Source organism: Aquila chrysaetos, chromosome 9, assembly GCF_900496995.4.
Source record: "Aquila chrysaetos chrysaetos chromosome 9, bAquChr1.4, whole genome shotgun sequence".
NCBI lineage: Eukaryota > Metazoa > Chordata > Aves > Accipitriformes > Accipitridae > Aquila > Aquila chrysaetos.
The window spans coordinates 31,101,985-31,128,180 of NC_044012.1; the positions used below are offsets into that span (position 1 = coordinate 31,101,985).

General features: G+C 45.1%; 2 protein-coding genes across 5 annotated transcripts; one reads left to right on the forward strand and one right to left on the reverse strand.

The window, feature by feature from the left end:
• The first annotated feature begins 4,066 nt into the window (after positions 1-4,066).
• HVCN1 (hydrogen voltage gated channel 1) lies at positions 4,067-10,654 on the forward strand. 2 transcript variants are annotated; one of them, XM_030025780.1, is made up of 6 exons: positions 4,067-4,225; positions 6,190-6,419; positions 6,943-7,047; positions 7,536-7,767; positions 9,840-9,952; positions 10,299-10,654. In XM_030025780.1, exons 2-6 carry the CDS (start codon positions 6,225-6,227, stop codon positions 10,362-10,364), a joined length of 711 nt encoding a protein of 236 aa, XP_029881640.1. In that variant the 5' UTR covers positions 4,067-4,225; positions 6,190-6,224; the 3' UTR covers positions 10,365-10,654. The 2 variants fall into 2 exon arrangements, with proteins under 2 accessions (XP_029881640.1, XP_029881638.1); XM_030025778.1 differs by lacking the exon at positions 4,067-4,225 and adding an exon at positions 4,300-4,367.
• TCTN1 (tectonic family member 1) lies at positions 10,602-26,105 on the reverse strand. 3 transcript variants are annotated; one of them, XM_030025776.2, is made up of 15 exons: positions 25,885-26,105; positions 24,001-24,121; positions 21,802-21,932; positions 20,877-21,043; positions 20,378-20,465; positions 19,364-19,473; positions 16,303-16,323; positions 15,761-15,886; positions 15,051-15,176; positions 14,595-14,677; positions 14,109-14,249; positions 13,658-13,814; positions 12,516-12,641; positions 12,012-12,156; positions 10,602-11,412 (listed from the first exon to the last, which is right to left on the reverse strand). In XM_030025776.2, exons 1-14 carry the CDS (start codon positions 26,051-26,053, stop codon positions 12,013-12,015), a joined length of 1,710 nt encoding a protein of 569 aa, XP_029881636.1. In that variant the 5' UTR covers positions 26,054-26,105; the 3' UTR covers positions 10,602-11,412; position 12,012. The 3 variants fall into 3 exon arrangements, with proteins under 3 accessions (XP_029881636.1, XP_029881637.1, XP_029881635.1); XM_030025777.2 differs by having other exon boundaries at positions 10,602-11,422; XM_030025775.2 differs by having other exon boundaries at positions 10,602-12,156.
• Between the last annotated feature and the right edge of the window lie 91 nt (positions 26,106-26,196).

Here is a 26,196-nt window from a genome sequence, read left to right on the forward strand (position 1 = left end):
AATGAGTTTCCCTTCGCTTCTGGAGCAAGCTGAGCTTTTTTGGCAAGAATGCATTTTCTGGGCAGTCCCCAGCCATTTATTTTATTTTTTAGTGTATTTCTCTGCCAAAGCAAAGAGCCTTTTTCCTACTCTGAAGCCTTCCCCCCTTCCTCTAAAGCTAATTAATCAAACCACCTCTTGGTAACTTTTGATGAGCTCATTAGATTAGGTGTCAGAGATTGCCTGTTGAAGGCTTTCTCACAAACTTCCTTTCACCCTTTAAATCACATTTGTGGTTTTCTTTATAGCTCTATAATTTTTCTCCCTGCTTGTAAAATAGTCACCTGTGTGTCTTTTATTGATCTAGTGAATAATAGAGCACATGTGGAAGCAGTTTTTATTTGACTTGTATCTAAAGGAATGCATTAACCCAACTCAGCATCCATTAGCTCGCCAACCATTCTGCATGTCACCGTGTCACACCTTTTTCCTCTGTGACTTGTTTTTTCTCTCCTCAAATGCAGTTTTGGTGACACATGCTCCTATTCTGGGCTGCGTTTTCTGCTTGGCTGCATTCCCCTGGGGTGGTTCACGTACCTCGGGGTCCCCAGCTGCTCAGGGTAAAGGAAGTCCCACGGCACCGTGGTTGAGGTGGAAAAGTTCCCGTTCCACCGCGGAGGCAGGAAGGAAGGACGACCTGCTGATCTCGCTACGGGTTGTGATCAAAAGTTCAGAGGCACGTTTTACACCGTTGGTTGGGGTTGGGTTTTTTGATCAGCTGAGGGAGAGAACGAGCAGCAGCTGCCGCTTGCCCATTGTTTTTCCATAATGGTACTGGTAGGAACATCTAGTTTACACATGGAATGGACAGAATGGCACGTGAGCCTGCTAAGGCCCTTCTCCCCGCAGCCCTGCCGCCCTTTCATGCTGGCCCAAAGCTTTGTAGAAGTTGCGAAGGGCAGACTGTAGCAGGGAGGGGTACCGGGCCTTGCTGAAGGTCTCTGCAGAAGGTAGCAGGAAATTTGTGATAAACCCTAGTTCTCTTCAATTCTCGTCTTTTGCCTTCTGCAGTATGCCTAAGTCTAACTTAAATGTGTGCTGTGGTTTAACCGCAGCCGGCAACTAAATCCCATGCAGCCACTCGCTCACTTCCCTCACAGTGGGATGGGGGAAAGTATCAGAAGGGTAAAAGTGAGAAAACTCGTGGGTTGAGATAAAGACAGTTTAACAGGTAAAGCAAAAGCTGCACACGCAAGCAAAGCAAAACCAGGCATTCATTCCCCGCTTCCCATGGGCAGGCAGGTGTTCAGCCATCTCCAGGAAAACAGGGCTCCAGCACACTAAGTAACAGTGACTTGGGAAGACAAATGCCATCACTCCAAACGTCCCCCCCCCTTCCTTCTTCTTCCCCCACTTGTATATGCTGAGCATGACATCCTATGGTCTGGAATATCCCTGTGGTCAGTTGGGGTCAGCTGTCCCGGCTGTGTCCCCTCCCAACTTCTTGTGCCCCCCCCAGCCTCCTTGCTGGCGGAGTGTGGTGAGGAGCAGAAAAGGCCTTGGCTCTGTGTAAGCACTGCTCAGCAATAAGGAAAACATCTCTGTGTATTCTACACTGTTTCCAGCACAAATCCAAAACACAGCCCCATACTAGCTACTTAGGAAGAAAATTAACTCGATCCCAGCCAAAACCAGCACAATGTGTTGCTCTGGGAGTGGTAAGATGTGACGCACTAACTATGGGTTCGTGTGTTTCTCTTCAGTTTCCCTGGAATGAAATGAGTCCTTTTTGCCATCTAGCTGTCAAAAGGCTATTTTTCAGCACAGGTCATCTCTGATTGTTCCTGATTAGCTTTAGGATGTGTCAGTGCTATTGTGGCTTTCAGTCCTGAGTTGTTAAGTGAAGTTGTGGCACTTTGAAACCAACAAAAAAAACATTAATTTTGCTTGCAGCATAAGACCTGATCCCCAGCGGTGCTCAGGCTTCCATGGGAGGATACAGGAGTTTCGGGCACACAAGTCCCTGATGCATACATCGTACTTTAGACCCAAGTTTAAGCTCTGGCCGATATTAGTTGTTGAATGAGAACTGGATGTAGAAAAGAACATTTGGGGGTGCAGCAGCATCAGGCCCCTGTGCATTGCAAAGCTTCGGGACCCCCCACAGCCAAGGCGCCGGGGCCGTGGCGGGGCATTGGATGGAGCAAGGGACTGATACGGGGTGCTTAAGGTGGGCTGAACTACCCATGCGCTGCGCCGTAGGCCCCCGAGGTGCCACGTAAAGCAATTCTTATTCAAAGTTTTATCAAGGTATGACACAAAGTGTGCTCTCCTCCGGGGATTTCAGGCAGCTGTTGAGTTCCTGAGGTCGAGCTCTTTCCAAGCAGTCGGGTTTTCTACCCTTCCCACTTCCATCGAAAAGAGGGGCTTGAGCCTCAGGGGCTTCAGTGTTAGAAAACATCTTTCTGGTCTCTTGTTTTCATAGGCATTTGTGTTTGAGTTTAAAAAGCTCTTTTTCTTTGGAAGATGCAGTCCAATCCTTTCTTCATTCCTCTGGCCATCTTCTGTCCCTGTTCCCCTTTGACAGCAGGTGACCAGCACTGGCACCCAGCAGCATCAGTCCCTCATACGCTGGAATTTAGCTGCCAGGGGCCACCACTGCCCCAGGGCTTGTACTGGTGGTCCCAGGGCTGGCGGCGGTGCTGAGGATGGCACTGGGCTCCAGGCTCTGCCCTGACGCTTTGGGGAGTCTTTGGGCTTCACCCTCTGCAGCTCAGGCACGTGGTCCTGACCCCCATCATCCCAGAGCAGAGAGGCTTAGACCGAGATAAACAGACTCGGCTTGTGAAAAAGGATGCTGTTACTGTAAAAAGAAGCATAGAAAAGGGGAGTTTAACCTGCCAGCAGGCTGGGAAGAGGTTTGAGGTGAAGCCCTGGGGCTTCCCCTGCACCTCTCCTGGATTGACCCTTAAATCCCACCTTGGGCACCAGCCCTGTCCTCACCAAGAGCTTCGCAGCTCTGCTGGCAGCATCTTCTCCCATTAGACTGCCGAGGTGCCTCGCAGACGTGGTTAACGTGCAGCCCCTTGGAGCTCTGTGTGCACATACTGATGATTGGGATTTTATTTAAGTTCTGACAATGAGGCTTCACAATTGTGATCAGCCTGGTAGCTCCACTCAGCAGCTGTGCTCATGGGCCAGGTGAGCCCATGCTGGGCCGTGATACAAAGAGGACTGAGCTCATGGGGAAGCAGAAGCTGGCTGTGTTTTCTCCTTAAAACGTGCACTCTTTACCAAAACCAGGGTCAGGTCTGTTGAGCTTTCAGGAGAAGATCTGCCATCTGCAGTTCCAGTCCTGAGCTGGTGCCTTCCACCGTTAGCTGATTGTGGTAGTATTTACTGGAGTCAGCTGAGACTGAAATACCTTAATTAGCTGGAAACTCCCAGGATAAAAACCTCTCCCTGCTGCTGCTCCCGGGTTGCACCTTCACTGTTCTATGCACCTGGGTGCTCAGCTGATCTCTACAGGTAGGTGGTTTGGGGTGGTGGTCGAGGGACGGGGTTTCAGAGCTCTGGGGAGGTATTGCCTGTGCTGATTCCTCATCGCCGCAGGGAGGAGGATGGGGATGGGCCTGTGTGCTTTGGGCTGAGGCACTAGAAAATTTTTAGGTTCCAGGAAAAGTTTTAGGCACTCTCCAGGAGGAAACCCTTTCCAAGAAACAAATGTCTTTAGGCCTTAAAAGTGCAAAAATGGAGAGATGTTTCTTCATTAGGGGAGGATCAGAAGCATTTCAGGTTTGTCCCAGCAGAGGTGCAACAGAGATGGGTCCCTGATCCTTTTTGCAGCTGAGTTTGCTCAGGGCACTTCCAAAACCAGCTTGTGTTTGAAAGACAGAGGGGAAACCTAAAGAAGAAGAGGCCTTCTGATAAAACACAACTCTATAAATGGAGGCAGGTTAATCCAGGCCTAATTTCTAGGGTTTACACTTTTGTAATCCTTTTGATCCCTGGACCTCCACCTGCTTTGTGGGACTAATCTGTCCCTGCTCAGCAGCTGAGCTCTGATCTCACAATTTAATTTCACGACTATCCTGGATGTCCGCTCGCTTTGCCGGACGGGCCGGGGGAGCTGAAGAAAAGAAGTTTAAGAACAACAACAAAAGAAGTTTAAACTCCATCCAGCGTGTCCCGTTCCGGCAGCCCCCGCTCAGGGACCCCCGGCCCGGGGGCTCCGGGACCCTTTCGGGTGCGATGGGGAGGGAACCGGCGGGGCCGGGCCGGGGCAGCGGGGCCGTCCCTGGCCGGGGGAAGGCGGGGCCGGGCCGGGGGAAGCCCCGCAGCGCCGGGGGAGGCGCAGGGCGGCGGCGGACGCAGCCGGGACGTGCACGGTACCGGGACCCGGGGGGGGGGGGGGGGGGTGGTGGCGCTCCCGGGGCTTGGCCCCCGGTCAGTGCCCCGGGGGTGGGTTGCAGCGGTCCCCGCCGCGGGGGCCGCCACGTCCTTCCCTCTCGGGGGTCCCGCCGGGGCCCGGAGCTCAGTCCCGCTCCGGGAGCGGGGAACCGACATGGTCGTTGCGGGCGGGGGGAGGTTGGGGAGCCCCAGCCCGGCTCCTGGTTGTTCCAGCCGGCAGCGACGGCTCCAGGCTCCGAGGGCCGAGGGGGCCCAGAGGCCGTCCCGCAAGGGGCGGGGGGGGGGCTCGACACCCCGGGGCAGCTCTCTGCGGGGCTCCGGTGCGCTCCGCTCAGCGCCCGGTGGCTGGGAATGAAGGTGCTGCCACTGTGATGGCAGCATGGGGCCATCTCCATCCCCTACAGCAGGGGACGAGGTGGCCCGGAGCCCACGTTCCCTCCAACAGCCGTCACTGCTGTGAGCGGGTCCCACTGGGACCCCCAGGACCCCTGTTTGCAGGGAGCCGAGGGGAGGGAGCATGGGCAGGCCCACGGTGGCTCCAGCGGGCCAAGAGTGGCTTGTGCTGAGCTCCCCGGCCAGCTTTGGCCAAGGACGGATGTGCAGAGAGCCCTGTCGCATCTAAAAGTGTCATGCTCTTGTCACGCTCGCTGTGGTGAAATGAGGGACATCTGGCACCCTTGGTCAGCCCCAAGCAGGGAGGTGATGCTCTGCTCTTGTCCCTCAGATGTTGGCAGGGTGATGCCAGCTTGATCGTGGTTGTCTGCCGGCAGCGGGAGAGGTTTTCGGCAGCGTTTGTGGGCCAGGCCGTTTCAACAGGTTGCCCAAAGAGGAAGGGCGAGCTGGTGGGGCTGTGATAGGGGAACATGGGAGCAGGGGTGGACGGAGCCTCTCCTGCAGCCGTTCTCAGCACCCAGCTGCAACCGGCATCGTCTGCGGGTTTGGGGTTGGTCCTGCCCCTCACTGGGTGCCCACAGGGACAGGCTGAAGCCGGGATGGCCAAGAGTGAGGTTGGCTCTGGGGGATGCGGGGAGAGGAGATGGGCTAGGACAGCATTGCCAGCCAGGCTGAAATGTGGGGGTCACCTGCTTATTTTGCCTGCAAACGCTGAAATAATGGGGGCCCCTGATGTTATTGAAGGTAAATTATGGCTGTTCTTCAGCTTGGTGGTCTGGCTGGAGGGTGAGGATGGCCCAGTTAGCCTGGGGGCAGCTGGGCTGCAACTGTGGCCACCTGAAGGGATGAGGGCAGCTCTGGGAGCGCAGCAGAGGGTTTGCCTCGGACCCGATGATAACAGCAGCCTGCCCTGGTGTGTAGGGGATGAGAGAGCAAGTGAAGAGGAGGAAATCACCTGCTTCCAGCTTCTGACCAATAACCTCCATCGATCAGTGTCTAATAGAAACACAATGGCTCTTTCCAATGGGAAGTGGGCAGCTGCCGCCTCTCACATCATGAGATGCGAGATAAGGGCTGGCATTTTTTTCTCCTGTAATCGATGCTCTGTTTTGAGATGTTTGGAAATAACCTCATGAGGAAGTTTCTTGTTGTAGAGCAGCACAATAGCGTGCAAACAGCACCGGGGAGGGCAGCGGGGGCTCCGCGGCGCGCCGTGGGAGGTGATGCAAAACAAGTGGCACCACCGTTAAGCAACTTCCCGTCAGCAGGGCCTGTCCACGCTGCCCGGCCGGCCACGTCTGAAAGAAGTGTCACACTCTTCTCATGCTCGCTGTGGTGAAACAAGGGAGATCTGGCATCCTTGGTCAGCCCCGAGCGGGGAGGTGATGCTCTGCTTTTGTTCCTCAGGCACTGGCAGGGTGATGCCAGCTTGATCCAGAGCCATGTCCAGGTACCTGAAGCACTTCACGGTGGTGGGCGATGACCCTGTGCAGTGGAGCAATGACTACCAGAAATGGGAGGAGGAGGATGAGAATGGGGAGAAGCAGCCGGATTCAGAGATCAAGGTGGAGCCCACCAGGAGCCATGTCTCCTTCCAGGACATGATGAAAAAGCTCTTCAGCTCCCACAGGTTTCAGGTGAGGCAGAACAAACCCAGGCTGAAGGGAAATGAGGGTGAGACTTTGCCAAAGCCATCTGTGATAGCAGAGCCGATGTAGGACAGAGCTCGTGACCGCTCACTGCTCCTGCGAGAGTGGCTGCTGCCTCCGAGCTGGGCTTGTCCTGTCAGAAATGAGCCGCTCCGCAGCAGGTGCAGGTGTTTCCTGAGCGGCGACAAGCCTCAGTGCACGCTCGTCACGGTGCCAGCAGAGCATGTGCTCTCCCCTGGCTCAAGCTCCCCCCCGCCCAAGCAGTGGGAAATGGCTGGGTTTGGTGGGGAGCCAGGTGGTTTCGTGTGCATGAGGCTTTGTAGGAATAACCCACTGACCAGGGGCTGCAGGAGTGGGAGTCCTGGGTGGGAGCAACAGAAAGCTCCATGAAACACAACCAGCCAAATCGGGGACATGGGGCATTGGGGCACGTTTAGCTGAAGGCCGCATTGGCTCCTCTTGCCGATCTGCCCGTGCTGGGAGGGGGCTCATGTCAGTTCTTCTCCAACAGATCCTGGTTGTCTGTTTGGTAATCCTGGATGCCTTGCTGGTTCTTGGGGAATTGCTTATGGACTTGAAAATCATCCGTCCAGACAAACATAATATAACCCCAAAGGTAAAATGCAGGGAAATGTCAACATGAACTGTGATATCCCTCTCTTTGGTGGTTCAAAGCCTGCTAAATAGGATGACTGGGCAAGGCAGGACCTGGACCTTCAGCCTTGCTGAGCCGGCAGTCACAGGCACACAGACGAAGGTCTTGCAGGGACTCGTGTGACAACCCTGCAGCGTGCGGGGCCAACCTGGCTCGGCTCATGCCAGTCCATGCAGCAGCCTCATGCTTCCTTGGGCTGCAGAAGAGCTGAATCACTCTAACCATCCTTCTCCCGGTCATGTTCGCACCTCCTGGTCCAGCTTACCCAAAGCCACTGGCTGCCACGTGCTCGCTCTTGTTGTCCCTTAGAGCAGAAGAAAAGTCCCCAGCCCTTCTCCTTGTAGAGCCAAATTGGACATGCCCTTGAGTGCTGGAGGTTTTCCAGCCTGCCCTGCTTGTGTGCATGCAGGAGGGTTTCCTGGCCCTAAACTTGTGCTGTCTTTTCCCAGGTTTTCCACTACCTCTCACTCTCCATTTTAACCATCTTTCTGGTTGAGGTGGGGTTTAAAGTCTTTGTCTACCGCCGGGAGTTCTTCCACCACAAGTTTGAAGTGCTGGATGGCATCGTTGTTGTTGTGTCGTTCATCCTTGATGTTGTCCTCATCTTCCGAGAGCATGAGTTTGAAGCTGTTGGGCTCCTGATACTCCTGCGGCTGTGGCGGGTGGCCAGGATTATCAATGGTAGGTGTGTGCGGCTGATCAAGAGCTTTCCATGGTGCGTGGGCTGGATTTGCTGACTTTACCTGAATTATCTGGGCTCACATCTTTGTTCCCTTCTCAAAGCCATCTGTGGGACCCTGAGGTCTTGCTCTCCCAGCGAACTCATGTAGCTTTCATTGCCCATGTAGTTTTCATTGCTAGAGCGTGGCCTTAATTAGTCTGTAATTTCTTTGGAGCAGCAATAATCTGCTGCTGGTGTTGGTGCAATGCCTTGGTGATGAGGGCACAGCAGCTGGCCTGGGCTAGCAGAGATGCCCAGCTCTCAGCATTGGCATGTTCCCCTAAAAACAACCTGTAACCTGTTCTTGCATCCCTCCCTCCTGGAAGGGGATGGCTCGCATATTAAGTTTGTGCCGTAGGATCCTTTTGGCGATGTTTTAAGAGGGGAGCAGGGTAAAACCCTACCTTCCTAAATCTACTTCTATAGCAGAGTAGGTTTTACTGCTCTGACATTCTGCTGTGACTCTGTCATCCCCTCCAGGGATGCCACAGGGAATGTCCTGATCTCACTCTGGATCTTTCTTGCTTGGATTCAAAGGGCTCACTGTAAGAAGAGGAATATAAAGTCCCCAAATCAGGCTTTACTGACTCTGCTGTTGTAATTGTAAATTGTTGCAAATAGATGTAACTTCAGACACTTCTCGGGGAAGGAACTATGGGATTCAAAAAAATGTGGCAATGGGATTATCCCCAATTCCTGCATGAAGCTCAGCCCAGGTACTGTCTTGTGCCTGTGAGTGCTCTGTACTTGATGCAGCTCTAGGTCTTTTAGTTGGAATGAAAGGAAAGGATGGCTGGGGCTGTGTCTGTCACCTGCAGCCCCCTGCTTCTGTTTTGACAAGGAGAATGTGCCTGATCGGCGGCAGTGGCTGGGAAGAGGGAAGATGAGAGCAGCTTGTGGCTCTTTAGTTTGAAGTGAAAGTCAGAGAGAAACCGGATTCATGTACAGCTGCATGAGCCACAGACACCTTGGGTCTACAGCAGAAAAACAGTATTGCATTTACAAGGAAATCCCCTTACCCTTGGGTGCTCCTGGTTTTCCCTCCAAGCTTTTCGTCATGCCTGCCCCAAGCTCGGGGTGTTGTGTGTTGAAGCCTAGGCATGCTTCACTGCCTTCAGTCACTGTTGATTGATAGGGACCGGGCCACAGGCAGGTAGGGACTGTTTGATGTTATCAATGCAAATAAGCAGCATTGCTGCTTTGTCTTCAGAGAAATGAACCCCCAAACCCCAAGCCTGCTGCCTGTACCACAAGAAACACAGGCACACATTGGTGCCTGCCTTCGTGTGTGTTGTTCTGTCAGCAGCCAGAGGAGAGCTCTGTCGGGTAGGAAGAACGTGATGTTCTTGATGCTCTTACCAAGCTATTCCACTTCCCCCCCCCCCCCCCCCCCCCCCCCCCCCCAGAAAAGGGTGGGAAGAAAATGCCTTTACTGTGGGGGCTGAGTTCATGTGTAATAACCTAACAATATTTCAGTAGAGAAGTGACACCTCTGCTGTAAGGAGAAACTGCGTGCCCTTACTGCAGCTGTGCAAGGTGAAGCCAAAACCTTAAGGACCAGATGATGTGCCATGTCCCGCTCCAGCAGGTCACAGCGATCGGTCCCAGGGGTGGACAAGGCTTGTGCCCCAGGCGGTGCTGTGCATTGCTGTTAGAGCAAGGCTCCTGACTACATGAAACTGGCTAAAATGCAGCCCCTTGTGACAACAAAGCTGCCAGTTACATCCCCCCTGAGGTTCTGCCAAGGGAGTGAATTCAAATTCAGGATTTGAATGACAGCCTGACTGATTAATTCAGCTCAGAGGCCAGACTGCCTCTTCCCAGCAGAGTATTGGTATCTGAATCCCTGGGGCGGCTAATTTAAAACCCTCCTCATTAAGAAAAGCACTTGGGAAGGGTGGTTTGAAGATGACAGAACCAGAGCTTGAGAGGAACATGTTTAACTCCTTGAATACAGACCCCATGTACTGTTAACCTCCTGCTAGTGGCTGTTTTACATTGTAAACCGAATCCACTGTGAATTGTTTCACAGGAATAATTTTATCGGTAAAGACCCGCTCTGAACAACAAGTGTCCAAGCTAAAGCAAGCAAACCTGAAACTTGCAACAAAGGTTGAACAACTGGAACACAGCTGTGTAGAGAAGGTAAGAAAACACTTTTCATTTAAGCAAGGTTTACCCACTGGCTGTTCCCCAGGACAAGCTGGCCTGGGATCCTTTTGCAAGGTTGCCACTGTCAGCTTGGTTTCTTCATCAGAAAGCCGTGTGGTAAGCTGGGCTAAAGAACCACAGCCTTGCCTGTTCTGCCTGTGCTTCCCTTAGCTGCTTGCTGCAAAGGGATGATGGCTACCTCTGTCCTACTTACTTTAGCCAGGTTGTCCTGTCTTACTGCAGTATGAGATATGTTTCAGCAGTGGGAAAATCTGTGGGAACCTGGGAAACTATTTTAAGGTAAGAGCTATATTAATGATTTTACTTTCGTCTCTAACAGGAGCAAGAAATTGAGAAGCTTAACAAGATATTAAAACAGCATGGACTTGTCAGTGAGCAAAAATAGGAGGCCAGTTTTCTGAGGTGGGGAAGTCTGCCCTGCAGAGTGCAGTGTTGAAATCTACCAGTTTGACCTGAAAGGTTTTCCTGTCTCTTTGCTTTCTCTTGTATAGTGTTGTCTATAAACATTTTTCTATTTGACCACACTTTGATTAGATCTTGGGATTGCAAAAATAGTTTTGCTGGAAAATTAATCATGTGTACTCCCTGGAAACAGTGATTTCATAAGACCTGTCTTATACAGTTGTATAGTCAAAACTGCAAAATAATTTAATAAAGACACATCTTCACAAGCTATACAATCCCTGGAAGTACCACTTATTTTAAATAATTTCATTTTTCTGTGATAATGTTCTTTCTTTGCAACATATTGTAGAAACTTGCAGTACAAATGATAAGAACCCAGCCTGAAGAGGTCTTTTCTTCTCTACAAGCTGACTGTTCATCATTAGTACATCTCTTCTTTGCCAACCATTCTTTTCATATTGTTGGTAGTTTCCTCATTTCTGTTGCTGCTTGTGCCACTTTGTTATTTATATAACGTTCATTTCAAAAATACCAACATACTGCTCCTTTAGTTGACAATCAAATCAGCACCAAAATAGAGGCAAACATGTGCCATCTTATGTCAAACAATGCCTTGTTCTCAACATCAGATTTGAGTTCAGATACTGCATTCTCTCATTTCTTCTTCCATTTTAAGTGTTCATTTGCAGCCTGCTGGGCTATAAAGTTCTTTGTTTCCACAGCTCATAAATCAACACATTAAAAGAATTAGAATATATAAGAACAGATGTAGGCGAGTGGGCTGCTGGGAACAGTTAGACTCCAGAAAAGCCATTAGAAAGTATATTCTAAAGGACCAGGCTGGTGTTTGAACACAATGTGAACTCTCAGGTACTAGAAGGTCCCTGTGGAGAGACTATTTTATAGCTGAAGAGTAAGATTCAATAAGTGGGAATTTTGAAAGGTGTTGACTGTAGCAGGCGTCTCCAATTGATTTCAGCCAGAGTCAGCTGGAAGGGTCATTGAGCTTTTCTGAAAGCATCACTTAACTGTTTGGATTTTTAAAGAAAGGTAATTAATTAGTGGTTTGGGAAAAATAGCTAGAAATAGGTGGCTTATTCATCTATGAAAACAGATAAAGCAGAGGCCTTATCTAATAGCACATGATTACTTTAATTAACAATTTAGCTCTGCTTTTCACAGAATAATGAAACCTAGTTTCCTATGGAGCTGTACTGTGTCCCTGTGCTCTTCCCTTCCCCTTCTGCCTCCACACTGCTAGGCAGGCAGCTCAGTGCTAGTGCTAGTTTAGAGCATCCAATGTGCTGGAAGGATGGTGGCTGTACATGTGCTGACTGGCCAGCTAGAGCCACCATCAAGTTCATATTGCAAACTTTTTTTTTCCTCTCAGCAGAGGCATAATTGGAAACTTTCCAATTAATGTGGTTTTTTTCTCCTATAAAGCTTTTGAGAACTCTCACATGGGCTTACCCTTTCTCTCTTGGCCAATTCTAACCCAGTGTGTCTACAATTTAGAAGAAACTGATGGCCCATCACAGTGACTGGATAAACCTCACTTTGTTAGGAAATGGACTACAAATCAGAGAAAGTAGAAATATGGCTTTTTTTTTTTTTAATGCATACTTACCTTAGACAAATGGAAAGAAAAAATCAAAGGGTAACTTGGCATTAATGGTGGGCCAAGCTTTATAGCCTGGCTCTGCAGGTGAAGAACTATCAGTGAAAACAACAGAACTTATTATAGGAATAGTCCTTTCCCTTCCTGAGGGAAGCTGCAATGAAAATACAAATGGTCATTAGCTTCAGTCTTCTCTTTGTATGACTACTTTGTTTGGACTGGGTTATATTTTCAGCTGTTATTTGTAGTAAGGTGTTGGGGTTTTGTTTTTTTTTTTTTCATATACAGTTTCATATTTCTTTTCATGAATGATGTATAGATTTTTACTGAAGTGTGTTTTGGCAAGCAGCCCACAGTTGTGTTTGAGTTGGAAAAGAAACTGTTGTGGGCAATACATTCTAATATGAAGTGTTACCTTTATCTAAAGAGATTAACTGGGTCACTGTCGCACAGCTGATACCTAAGCAAAACAAACCATTTTTTAATCTTAAATCCTATAATTTGATTACATACCTGCTTTGCTGTGGTGGTAGCGATTGTTGCTGTAACATTCACTATTCTGGCTTGTGGATTGACTAGGGATCCATATTTAGTCCACTTCACTTCTATTTCAAGAGATACTGGTATTTGGCATGAGCTCTGAAAAGTGTTATAAATTCTCTCATTGTCTGACTGTACAAGAGTGACCACATTAATTATTCATCTTATTAAACTGGCAGAATGCCCCCAGAAAGCTCACTCCAGGAGGTTACCAGAGCAACTGTGCCATGCCTGTGCCCTGGACTGCTGCCTGTGCAGGCAGCACAGGTGCTTGCAGCCTTGGCTCAGGGCTGTCCCTGCAGTTTCTCCATAGGTGACAAACCGACTCTGTAACTGCACTTCAAGCAGGACTTTGGCTTTTAGTGATAGTGCTGAGCTGGCTCTTTTTAGTAGGAAGACTTATTTCAGTAATACTGCTGGGACAGTAGAGAATCCTCCTTAACTCTGCCAGGGCAGAATTTTGAAGCCTACAATCTTCATTATTTTTAGGTACTGTCAGGTTTCTGGTTACAGAAATAATTCACTGTTTAGTTGCAAAAACATGCAAGAAACCTATATACAAGCTGTCATTGAGGGGGTGCTGTCATTCAGCATGTGCCAAGCGGCACCGCCTACCACCAATAGCAGGGACTGCACTGCATCGGGAAGAGAAGGGCTAGTCAGAAAAAGTTGTGAATAAATGTGGTGGTTGGCTCATGATTTCTGTGCTTTAAAGGATTCTTGCTATCTTACTCAAACCTGGTGCAAAAGCACCAAGTAGAAACACTGATTCTGTTACTTCACTCTTTCAACCTTACCAGTTCTGTGCTTCATTCCATCTAAACAGCAAGAGACTAAATTGTGGCTAGAACTGGGTTGTTTTGTACCTAACGCATTGTCCTGATCCATAACTGAGATGCCTGGATACCAGCCTGATTAAAAGTAAACTCTGTCCTTACAGCAAGAGTGAAACCCCTTGGTTTTTAATATTCCAGGAGGACTTTCCTCCAGTTTGTTTCTGAATTTTTTTTCCCCATATGTCTAGGAAGCCTAAGCTGATGCTGCAGTACAGGTACAGATCTTGGGAGAGAGGACAGTGAGAGTGAAGAGAGTGGTGGTAGTGGTGTAACTTTCACCTGTTCTGAGGTGTGGAGGTGAGTTATTGGCACCCAGTCGAGCACATCCTGGGCTTGAGAATTTCCAAATGAGGCCACATATTCAGGAAAGCTTTGTCCCTTCAGTAAATCTAGGAGGGTCTGAGTCAAGGGCTGGCATTTCATATCTGCTGTAATTCTTCCAGGAAAAAAAAAAGATGAGTTAAAGCAAAATCCATTGGTTTGGCACAGTAATAATTTCTCCTTCCTCTCATGCACTGTTCAAGCCTTCTGGCTACCATTGCTAATGTACACAATCTTTTCAAGAGAAAGACCATTTTTAATTAAATGACATTTTTAATAATTAAATGCTCCATTCCCAATACTCCTACAGCTGTACAAATGTCCCAGGACCTGAACAGATCCTAATGGAAAGGGCTGTCAGAGGGTTAAAAGCACTAAAAAAAAAAAAAAAAAAAAAAAATCCTCTTACCGTAACTTACAGCCTGATATCATGTTATAACCAAATAATATTGGGGTTCTGGTTCCCTGTGCTGCCAGACAATCCTGGTTGGATGTACTTTGCAGAATGGTAAGTTGACTGTATTTGTTAGTATTCTGAATGATGCCAGATGTAACACAGTTAAAGGAAAGTTCAATCCTTGATGTATATCATGAAGAAAGAATCCTTAATCATATCCTTAAAATATATCTGAAAATGCTATAATAGCTTAAGACTCCCTTGCACTGTGAAGAAGCACTAGAGTGTACAATGAAGGTCTAAATCTACCTCACTAAAAAGTCCCAGGAGATTGCAGTCAGGACCAAGTCACTCACTACTTCTAAAACATAGCCAAAAAAGCACACTTTTACTTTTGGTAAAGAACAGATATAGTTTATAGATGTCCATGCTAGAAAGTGTTTGTGAAGATGGACCAGAACAAGTGCTGCAAACAAAATTTCAACAGGGAAAGGATATCCTTGTGGCCTGAAGCCTGCTCTTACGGGCAGTCCAACAACATAACCAGGATTACCACTGAGAGGAACTGGCTTTGTATTTACCTACAATGCAAATGTACAGTATTAGTTCTTATCCTGCACTGAAATAGTTAGAAAACAGAATTACTTCACTTATTTTAGGATTATTAACTGCCTTGAACAATGACAGTAGTTAAGGCTGCTCTGTAAGATTATAACAGCTCTCTAACAGAGCAGGCTTTGCTTTCACTGGATACAGAGTCACAAGATGACTCTTCTAAATGTGAAAAACAGACTTTGGAGACCTTTATTGCCCAGTTCTGAAATGCTGCCTCATTTGTGTATCCAGGGCAAGTTACATTTTACCTTGCTGCTAACAATTGTTCTGATTCAAGTTTAATAAGTTTTGTAATTAAATGTCTTTCAACAAGTCATCCGTAACATATCTAGCAGTTACCTGAGTAAAGCTGATTTCAAAGCTCTGCTGTATTGAAAGTACTTCTTTGTTAATTGCCCCCAAGACAAAAGAAGCAGCTGCTTCGATTATTTCTCCTGCATCTGTGTATGTAATGTGATAACTCACCTGAAATTAAACATTTTAGATATTAGAACAAATACATAAGAGTATGAAACTAGAAAAATGGAATTTAAAACTATGTAAGGATTGTTTTCTTTCTTCCTTGCTTGAGAAACACTCAACTACATGGTAAAGATACACTATATCCTCTAGAGGCTGGAGCCTCTTCAAAACTGACTTCTTGATCTAAGCATAAGCCCAATGTTCATCTATTTAAGACGGAAAGATGAGATGATGTGTACTGTGTATTCTTCTGTCTCTGCCACCACTGTGCAGGAAGTCATCTTCTCCCAAGCATAATGTAGATTCTAAACTCATGTTATTGTCTGTAATGTCATATACACACAGTACTAATAGAAAAGGATTTTATCCTGTCTCCGTGTTATGTTGCATATAGTTATTATTTTGTTGCAAAACATTCTCTTTTATCCCAAAGTCAGTTCTTCTCCTGTTGCATTTGCTTTGGAGATGTCACAATATATGGAAACCATGCAAGGCCTTTCTCACATCTTTGCAATTTGTGAATCAGAAGTGATTTGATGCATACAGGCTTTCCATCAAATGTGAGGAGGAAAAGAAGTCATACCTACCCCAAGAACTATATTTATGCACAGTTCATCCAAAATCAAAGGGAGCCTGAGGACATCACTACCATTAAGTAAAGTCCGCATTCCATTCAGAGACTGGACAACTATGGACTGGACAGTAATGTTAACCTGAAAAACAAATTCATATCATTTCTGAATATTGTCGGTAATTATTTTTGGCTTTTTCTGTATCATCATATTTGTGACTGTTCAGGGTTGTTCCACAGGGAGAGCAGTCAATAATCCTCTGAACAACAGCTATGTTAGATGTATTGCTGAAGTTCAACAAAAGGTTCTATTTTTAAGTAACTAAAGTTAGCTAAGAGAGTCTGGAGTTGGGGGGAATGCATCAGGCTTAAATGTTTGCAGGTAGCATATTATCTTGGAGTTGCTAAGTATCGTTACCAATAGAAAATTACAGAAATTTTTAAATTTAAAGATTAAGGATGAAGTCCCTGTTCTGATGAAGTCAGTGAAAAACTCCCACTGACTATAACTGAGTAAGAATCTTGCCCCCAGCTGTTCCAAGTTAGAAGGATACTTACCATCTGACTTGATTTGGGCACCTAGAGAAGAATAAAAGAACAAATTCAAACAGCAGCAAAGGTATGACCTATTACAAGCAGCAGTTAAGTAAAGCAGTTAAAGCTTAACTGCTTTGCCTATTTAACTATAGCATTACAATAATTTTTACATTGTGGAAGTGATTGGATATACACTACAGTATCCAGGTAGTGTGAAAATAGTAGGCAAAAATCTTATAGTCCAATCCTCTTCTTCCCCTGACAGTAACTGGAAAATTTCTTAGTGACTTCCATCAGTTTTCCATCAGGCCTAGCTTAGGCTACGTTCCCAACAAATATACAGTACATTCAATAAGTAGAAGATGAATCTAATGTCTCACTTGGACACTCTATTTGCAACTCAGAACTAAGAAACACTGAAAAAGATTACTTGCATTGGAAAAGTGGCCTGAAAAAGGCATCTCAGTTTGGCATGACTGTTGCTGTGCATCATAGTGTTTGACCTATTGAGGGCATCAGAGAACATTGTTCCTATTGCAGATCCATGCAAAAACACTTGTAACTATTCATAGTCTGCCAGGTTGTTCGTACCCAAAGATATGAAGAGCTTTTGTTGTCCCGTTCTGATGGTAGAGTCCATAATTTCATTGTCTCTAAACAAAGAAATGAGACGCAAGTATCCATCTTGTTATACAGCATGTGGATAGGCACAGTTGCCCCACTGGAAAATTTCCACCACATTTTCATGAAATGGCAGAAATGTCAGACCAAGGTCATCACTCAGACCTGCAAAATACTCACACAGAGCACCATTTTGTCTAAAGTTTTATTTTTGTGACTTCTCAATGAGTGTTTGATTCACATCTTTGGTAAGGAACCAAAAATTGGACTCTGAGCATGAAGCAAGTTCTGCAGAATTATGACAGAATACAGAGGCCAGTCTGCCCATCTAATGTCATAGCAGAGAACACATTCCTATGAGCTGCAGACCTGAAGGTGGTGCAGGTAAAGTCTGTCACATGCTGTCACTTATTTATAGCAGCATCCTGAGGTACAGCTCAGCCATCAGAATCAGCTGTATGAATAAAAGTGCTTGTAAAGATTAGACTCGTCCTTCAAGGAAGCACAATGTTTCTGACTAGGGTAGAGGGAACAATCACCACTCCTAAAATTCTATTTATCTGTGACTGGGGTGATGGATTGTTTCTGAAGGTCACCGGCAGACAGCACTCCAGCCTTGCTGCTGCCTCTCACTGATTCATCTTCCCACCAGCCAGGGAGGCAAGCACGAGCAGGCAGCAGCGCATTGCTTTGGCAGCTACACACTACACACCAACTGTGGTGTGAAGCATCACGTTACGACTATCTTGGTAGGGGGTTCCAAGCATCCCCAGTGGTCCTTGGCTCTGCTGGATAGAGCAGGGTAGAGAGCAGAGATTAACTGCAACAATTACCAAGACCTTCATATCACTCAAACTGCCCAGCCTGGCAGTGAGTATGGGCTCATAATGATGGGGTTTTCCTGAAGGAACTGCTGTACCAGTCCTCTTCCTCGGGGCTCCCAGCAAGCCTCCCTGGGCTGATGTGTTTTGCTATTTCTTTTGCCAGCAGCTCCACCTGCTGGCACCGGAAACGCTCCCTGCTCTGCCCTGTGACCATCGTGTCCCCAATACCAAGTCACTTTTCTATTGTCACATCCCATCTTCAGCTCCCTTTGGGAGGGGGAACTTCCTACAGACCATCTCTAGCATCTACTCAGCCTTCTCCAGTTTTTGCATCTGATCCTTCCTGAACGTCCAATGTACTTTGGACAGAAATCTGACCTCTCCTAAGCTGGGCCATTGTAATTAGCAAGCAGCACATGGGTAATGTGTAATGTACTGTTCTAGCGAGGAAGGGGAATTCATCTTTTAATTCAAAAACATTCAGCTGCCTGGAGCCTGTCCTGAGGCACGCTTTTTCTTTTCTGGTTCTGCAGCTGCCAAGAACTCTAATTCTGGGTGCACATGGAAACACTCTAGGCCCTTCTGAGACAGAGTTTGCTCCACCTCTTCCACAGTGGAATGATCAAAAGCTAACATCTGTGAGGAATCCTTTGCTGATTTCAATGAGGTCCTCAAAGATCAGGAGAATGATCCCACCTGTGAGAATGTGAACTACTTAGTGGGCTTTTCTTCACTGTAGATAGCTTTGGAATCTGTGAGGACACTGGAAGGGGTCTTTAAGCAGTCAGTCATTGAAGAGTACTAATTAAAGTAATTTAAATAATTACATAAATTAAAACATTTTAATGGGGGAGAGTATGGTGTTTCTTGATGACCTTCAGCTTCTGGAAGGAACTATCAGGTTAAGGTATCACATGTTTAAATTTCAATTTTGCATGCGTGATTTCTTTGTCTTCCTCGATATCTGTAAAGGGGATTTATTTATACATAAGACATCATCCTCCAGTTCAAAAAGGAATGAAAAAGTAAGCTTAGCTTTGAAAAATAACCAGACTGGATTTGGTAGTAGGCTGGATACAAACAAATTTGCTCTCGGTGGGGTAAAAGGTCATGCTCATTGAGGAGTGTAAGGAAGGCTTAGCATGCATGTGCAATGCCTCACTATTAAAAACTGAGGCTTGTAAGAAAGGTATATATGCAGAGGATTAAACCTTAGAGGTTCTTCTTTAAACACAAAGGTTTACCAGCTCTTTAAACCCCAGACTTCTTAGAATTATGCAGTCTTGTAATAGGCTTCTTGGAAAAGCTTGAACATGCACAAAAGCATAAAACTGCTACCACTGCAGTAAGCGCTAGCTCAGTGACACAAGCTTGTCTCTTCAAGACCATTATTTTTGTTGACTAAGCAGAGAACAGTAGTAAATGCTTCTGTTACCGAAGCTTGAAGTAAAAACATTTCCAAAGGTTTTCTGTATAAAAGTCTGTTGCATAGAGAGTTTTTTTTTTCCCAACCCACAATTCAAAAATCCAAATAAACCACCATATCCTTTAGTAAATAGAAGTTACTTAATTCTGGAGATGCAAAAAGATATGTAATATCAATGGTCAGCTATATGACTGTTTCAAATCATACTTACTGCTAAAATGCTGGAGTTGATATAGAACAGCATGCTAACTGCTTGAATGTTGCCACATTTTTCCACACTTACTGATCTAGTGCATTTTGTAGCCTGGTTTACTAAAAACCCTGGAAAAAAGTCACAAAGTATTACCAAATGAAATTAAAGAGTAATTATGAAAAACAGAAATAAAAAACAACATAAAAACCTCAAGTATAAGCAAAAGCGAAAGTAAACAGTTTCTCTTGCAGATAAGGTTTTATGTGAGCTATAAAGAATGATACTTTCTTAGATTCTCCAAAACCGCTATGAGACAAAAATATTACTTCTTAACAACAGAAGCTTAATAAAAGCTAGAAGATTTATGATTTCATTTTTGAGATCTCAGAAGATTTTTTTTTTTCTTTCACAAGAGACTTCCATTTTCCTATGGTCATCATCATGATTGTTATTATACCATATTTAGAAATAACAGTGAGTTTTGCAAAATGCAGGTGTGTGTATTTGGTTGTGGCTTCTTTTTGTTTTTTGTTTGGGTTTTTTTTTTTTCCTCCCTCCCCCTCTGCAGATTTTCAGGAAACTGTGTGAAAGGTTAAAATGTAGGGCTCAAGCCTGCAAGCCTGACTTGACTTGCATTCAGGCTGTGAAAGCAACCTCATTATACCAGAGGGACATCTTACAAAGGTTGCCCAGTTAGGTCTTGCTTTGCTTCTTCCCTCATGGTGCCACCCTTATACTATTTTATTAAATCAATTATGTCAAATAGGATGTCTTATTGTTGGATAAACAACCACTAACAAGACTCTCAAGGATTTACATATCTAACTTTGAATGTTTAATATAGATGCAATGCAAATTCCAATCTATGTCTAAAAAAACCCCAGAGAAACAGAAGCTATTTGAAAAACATTTGTTCGTGAATCTTTATCTGATTTTACATTTGTATGTGTGCCAATTTACTGACTGATTAAGCTCAAGTCAGAGCAGAATACTCTAAAGCAAATAAATTGGAATTCAAATGCATTTTCTAACCTGCAGGATTCACATCAGAGCACCAAGAGGAGACAACAGGACTAGGTAGTCTTAGAAATGCATCCACTGTCTGTATAGGAACACCATACTGCCAAATAAAACAACGTATTCAAGTATATAGGTGTGTTGCAGTTCATGGAAAATTTTAAAGCATTTGTATTATTAACAATAAATCTGAATAAAAGAAATACTTATTTCCACTATCTCTGTCAATACTGTATACTACTTTGTGCATCAATTCTTAAGCCACTGCTAACAGCTCTATGTTTACAATCGCAAACCAGCTACTTATTTTTCAAAGAACTTAAAAATCTAGTTCACTTTTTAAGTAAGCTAACACAAAACGCTACACTTATTTTTACATTTCTATATTTAAAGACCAAAATAAAGTTTGTCTTTTCCAGAAGAACTGCATTTTTTTTTAAAAGCAGATGCAAACAATGCTCACTTGTGCTTTTATGGAACAATCTAATAATTATCTGATTCAATTAGTATTTACCTTGTATCTGCAAGTTTCATTTGCATCAGAAGGATTTTGAGCATCTGTGTTCATATTCCAGCTGTCAGGCTCAGCACTGAAGGAAGCACTTCCAAACTGTTTAAGCAACTGATCAAAATTTTCAGAAGTAGGTATTTCAGGGGAACTGAAGGACAGTGCTTGTTTATCTGTCAAAACATTTTAAATAATGAGATAACTTTTAGGATAAATGAAACAGAAACAGTATTTAGTAACAGTTTTTCCATCTGGAGCTGTTGAAGACTCAGTTACAGAAAAATATCAACGCAACTTTTCTTTAAGAAAAGCTTTCTCTTTTCTTTAAGAGAAAAGCTAGGCAGTATCTTAATTCATCATTTCACCCAGATCCATGAAAGCACAAACTTAAAATTAAGGAAAGAGGTAAGTCCCTTTCTTTCAAAATCACGTTTTCTAACAGCATATGGTCCAAAACAAAGATATGCCAATTAGTGTCTACAGTTTCCATGCTAAGTATTCAGACGACTACTACACAGTCATAATTAAATTAAGAGGACATAGTACTGATCACTTCTTACTTCCCTGCAAGTCACTTCAAAGCTGGGCATAAAGGATTTGTACCACTGGTGACTATTACATAGTTACAGTAACAGATTGGGAAGGAGTCAGTTTTCCATGAAACAACTTTAAATGTGATTTATTGAGGATGCTAAATTCTTTAAAAAAAAAAAACAGGACCAAAAAAACTTTTTTTTTTTCCCAGCAAAGAAGACTAAGAGAGTTTTAACTCCATAGTTTCACAAGTGAAAAGATTACAACATACAGACCGTGAGCATACAGAATAACCAGTTTTCTGACAGGTTACTTTTAATTTTAGTCTGTTTCTGGTACCTAAAGAGCTTATAAAAATAACAGCACAATGCTTAATATTGGCAACAATTCTACTTACAATTTGTAGCATGAATGCAGAAAACACTGGGATTGACTTGGTCAATTAATTTAAATATCCTTTCTGGTGGGTCTGCTTCAACATCAAGTGAATATGTAGCAGCTTTCTGACTACAAAGATGGCTGTCACCTCTGTAAACAATGATAGTAAAATCAGTGATCCACTAGAAGTTAGTATTGACCATATTGTAAAGTTCTCTTCATGTATTGAGGCAGCATCAAAATAGGACTAAAGAGATAACTCTTTTTAACACAATTAGTATAGTAAGTGTGCCTCCTTAGAAGGTTATATTGGTTTACGCTGTGTGCTTAGTAATAAATAAAAGAATTCTCCAACTTATTTTATCTAGCAGAGGAAACTGTGTGAGCAGCAACATGAAGAAAGATAAGAGACAGACCAGGGCAAAGGGAAGAGCCTGACAATAATAATATTAGAGCTAAAATGACAGGTTGGATGGGATCCAGATGGTGTGAGACACCACAAATGCAGGGTGCACCACAGGCTATACAGGGCTCAGAAGCACTTTTATTTATACAACACAAGTGGGAAGTATGACCTTTAGGGTAACACGATGGCATGTAGACCAGAAAAAAGGTCAGTTTCATGAATATTGGAATAATATTCACTTTGGGGGTGGGAGAGCAGGAAAAAGTCCTGCTTGGGAGGCACGTAAAAGAAATGGCAGAGTGAGAAACGGGCAGGTGAAATAACCCATCCAATCTAGAAAAAGTATTTCTGCTGTGGGTTCATCAATACCAGCCCAGAACTGCAGTAGGCTGCACAGCAAATGTGCCAGTTCAGAGCCTGAAGAGTACTGGTGTGTCCTACGTGCTAGAAATACAAGATGATGGTCCCTGTGAAACTGGTACTTAGGCAGGGTTAAAGCAGTCAAGGACAGATATTGAAGAAGTAAAATGACTTTTAGAAATTACTTAAGCATGGAGTTGAACTTTTCCATGAGGTGAACCATTTGTTAGTAGGATCACATCATAAATCAAACACCCTTTCCCCATTGTTTCAGAGACCACATAGCCTCTCACATGTGATCAAACCCTTTCAGTAACTAACTGTATATATGTATATAAATCTAGATGTGTAAATGAGATTCACAATACTTGCAGCCATTGAAAATCCCATGGATTTTCATGCAAAATTAACATTTTACACAAAAGAATTTGGGGAAAGAAACACAACTTCATTTTATGTATTTCTAGTTGACAAAAACAGAACAGTCACCTGAGACAATTGAACTGTCACTCAGGAAGGCACTGATTAGACCTTTCTGATATATATTAATATCTATAAATGGGTAGTGGTAGTCATTGTGTGCAAGAACAATAAGAAACCACAGTCTGGGATGACTGCTAATTCAAATTTCAAAGCACCAAGAACAACCCCCAGTGTTCAGATTGGCATAATTTATGCAGAAGGTAGGTTGAAGAGCTGTACTTACTGTTCTGAGAAGTCACCAAGAGATTTTTTACATTACAATTTCGAAGTGAGCTTTCTTAACTCCTTTTTGAGAAGATGAAATTGGGTGAAGGTGTTTTCAGATAAACTAAATAGCAAAGAAACAACTATCGGCATTACTTTATTGATTTAATGTTACATTTTACTGTTTGTAGAGTGACAGACTGGCAGTGAGATGGCAGGTTAGGATGCTGACTTGTAAAACTTAGGATCAGAACGATGCTCACACTACTTCATTAAACCCTGAATTGATCAAGTTTCTACCTGATATCATAAACCGTAATGAAAGAGGTTACTGATAAATTGCTGATGACCTATGGAGGTGGCCAGATGGTCCCATGGTATCAGCTTTCTTAACTTCCAGACACCGCATTATATTGATGAAAGCCTGAAAATGCATTACTCTTCTCCCAACAGAAGGCATCGCCGCCTAAGAGCCCATAGACCGTAGCACAGTGAAAGAGAAGAAAAGCAAGGTGCGCAAGTTTAGAAAAGAGGGAGTAAGTGAATAAGAAACTGGGATGGGAGCCCACTTTGCTGTTCTGCCTGGTTGGGACCAAAAGTTTACAGGCCTAGTGCAGGAAGGACTGGTGAAAGGGTAGGCAGGAGTTAGGAGGGGAGGGGGGAGGGGGGTTAGGAATTGGTAAGAGGAGAGGATAGAGCCCTTACAAATGCATGCAGCAAATAAAATAGGATTTTTTTACTTCATATAGCTATTTATCCACTTACGTGACAATAGGAACTGAGCATGTAGTGAAGAGACTGAAATCTGCTGCACTGCAATCAGGGTCACAGCAGCAATTTACATCACACTGTGCCACCAACAGATCACAAACACACAGCTTGGCAACTGGAGGAGAGATTTAAGTTAGAATTAGAATTGGAACTTTACACATTACAGCATGTTCCCTAACACTTTCATTTCTCACCCCGCCTTATTTTTGACAATGGTCAAAAGTCTATATCCAAATTCATGTGTGCTTTTTTTTTTAAAGTCATTTTTAAAAGTCATCTTTTCTGCTACTTAGCAAATCTAATTGGAACACAATAACAAAACCAAGGGCATACTAAAATCTGATTATGTGTTCCCTGTGAAATCAAAAAAAAGCAACTTGATTTAATAGGAGTTTTGAAGGTATGAAAATATACTCAGCTCTGCAGAGGGGGGAAAAAAAAGAGATACAAACAAGGTATGCTTATGGGCTTGTTTCACCTTATGGGGGAAAAAAAAAAAGAAACATTTTGATAGAGCAGTGAGATGCAACCTTACAAGTATTGAGCATGTCCCAGGGTCCAGTAATATATTTTCCTGATGTACCAACATAACCACAGTTGACTTCTTTGAAATTGTTTTTTCTCCCTGTCTTTAGATACAGTGAAATACTGTAATAATACAGAAAGTAATTGCTAGCAATACTGTAAACTGTCTTGATAAAATACATTTGGCAACTGCTTAAAGCATTCTTAGTTTTTCAAGTTGATAAATTGAAAGAACAGATATTACTCTACTGAACTGTTTTTGAGAGTTGCTGTTCTGTAATAAATCTAGAGTTAAATATAGTACAGAATGAAGAAAATTAAGACCACTGCTCCGTAGGCAAGTCATTCAAAGAATACTCATTTTCATAACTAGCACTTCTTTTATTTCAACTTGAGTGTTGCCCATTTCTCTATGGCCTCCTGGATGTTCTCTGACCACCTGAACAGTATCCAGCTATTTCCTGGAATCTCTGAAGTTCTGACTGTTCTGTTAGCTGAGTTTAGCACTGGAATCCTTAACTCACCTTGTAAACAAGAGAAGTTTAAACATGGATGATTAGATTGCAAGGTTATGTCTCCAAGATCAGGGATTTAAGTCTCTTTTCCCTAAGGAGGTATGCACTGGGATTAATTTGGCAAGTAATCTAGGGAAGCTGAACCGATGGCAACAACACTGGGAAAACAAAAGTTAAATAAAAGCATACCTGCCAATCAGAAGACAGTGGGAAACACCTTCTGACAGCACAGTAACAAAAATTTGTGATGTATATTGCCATAGCACCACTATATATCCACAGAGCCGAGGCCAAGTTCGGAGTCTCGGCGCAAACTGTGTGCGCAGCCGCTCAGGGTGTAAGTGGAGATCTCCAAGCACGTACAGGGTGAGCCTGGGTCTCCTCTGCAAGGCCAGGCTCTGCCCTGTGGGCTCAGAGGAGGGTGCTGGGTGGGCAGGAGAGCCTACCCTCCCTCAGCACCGACTCACAGGACTATGTGTGCTAGGATTAGCATGCCCAGTACCCGAAGGCCGTATAGGCCTTGATGGGCCTGCCTTTCTGAGGAGGCTCCAAGCCTTGGCTGGAGTGGGGTGCTGCTAGAAAGGGGTGCTCAGATCAGAGCAGCACTGCAGCACAGCCCCGGTAAACCCCCAGGGAGAAGTAGGGCAGCTGCCCTGCAGGTTTGTCCTAGCCCTGGGCAGCTGCAATGGGAGCCGGAGGGGGGCCAAGGGCCCAGTGACGACAGGAGGCCTAAAAGAAGCCTTGAGTGGGGCTTCCCTTGGCCCGGGAAGAGCTGCCGGTGCCCCGCAGCCGCAGCCCCCGCCCCGCAGCGTCCCACAGCGTCCCACCGGGCACCCACCGTCCGTGACCGGGGCCGGCCTGCTGCGGGTCCGCGCCCGGGCGGCAGCGCGGATCTCCGGTGGCGCCGCGGGACTCGCCGCGCTAGCTGCGAGCTCCACGCTTGGCTCTGCTGCCCGAAGCGGCAGCAAGAGGAAGAAAACGGCTCCGAGTCTCAGCGCCGCCGCCATGGCCGCCGCTCCCGGGCCGCCCCTAGCAACGGCGCGGTTACTAGGGAGCGCGGAGCATCACGGGAAGGCCGTGTTCCTCCCCTCCCCGAGGCATCACGGGAAACAAGGGTGTCCGCGGCCGCGGGGCATGATGGGAAGGAGGT

Bases quoted from the DNA above. Each gene is read 5' to 3' on its own strand.
- HVCN1 (XM_030025780.1), top strand. From the start codon at position 6,225: ATGTCCAGGTACCTGAAGCACTTCACGGTGGTGGGCGATGACCCTGTG. The intron at 7,768-9,839 runs GTAGGTGTGTGC...ATTGTTTCACAG, and splicing joins GGTGGCCAGGATTATCAATG to GAATAATTTTATCGGTAAAG. The intron at 9,953-10,298 runs GTAAGAAAACAC...CGTCTCTAACAG, and splicing joins AACACAGCTGTGTAGAGAAG to GAGCAAGAAATTGAGAAGCT.
- TCTN1 (XM_030025776.2), bottom strand. From the start codon at position 26,053: ATGGCGGCGGCGCTGAGACTCGGAGCCGTTTTCTTCCTCTTGCTGCCG. The intron at 20,466-20,876 runs GTAAATACTAAT...TTTATTTGGCAG, and splicing joins ATGAAACTTGCAGATACAAG to TATGGTGTTCCTATACAGAC. The intron at 16,324-19,363 runs GTAAGTATGATT...ATTCTTCTCTAG, and splicing joins TCAACTCCAGCATTTTAGCA to GTGCCCAAATCAAGTCAGAT.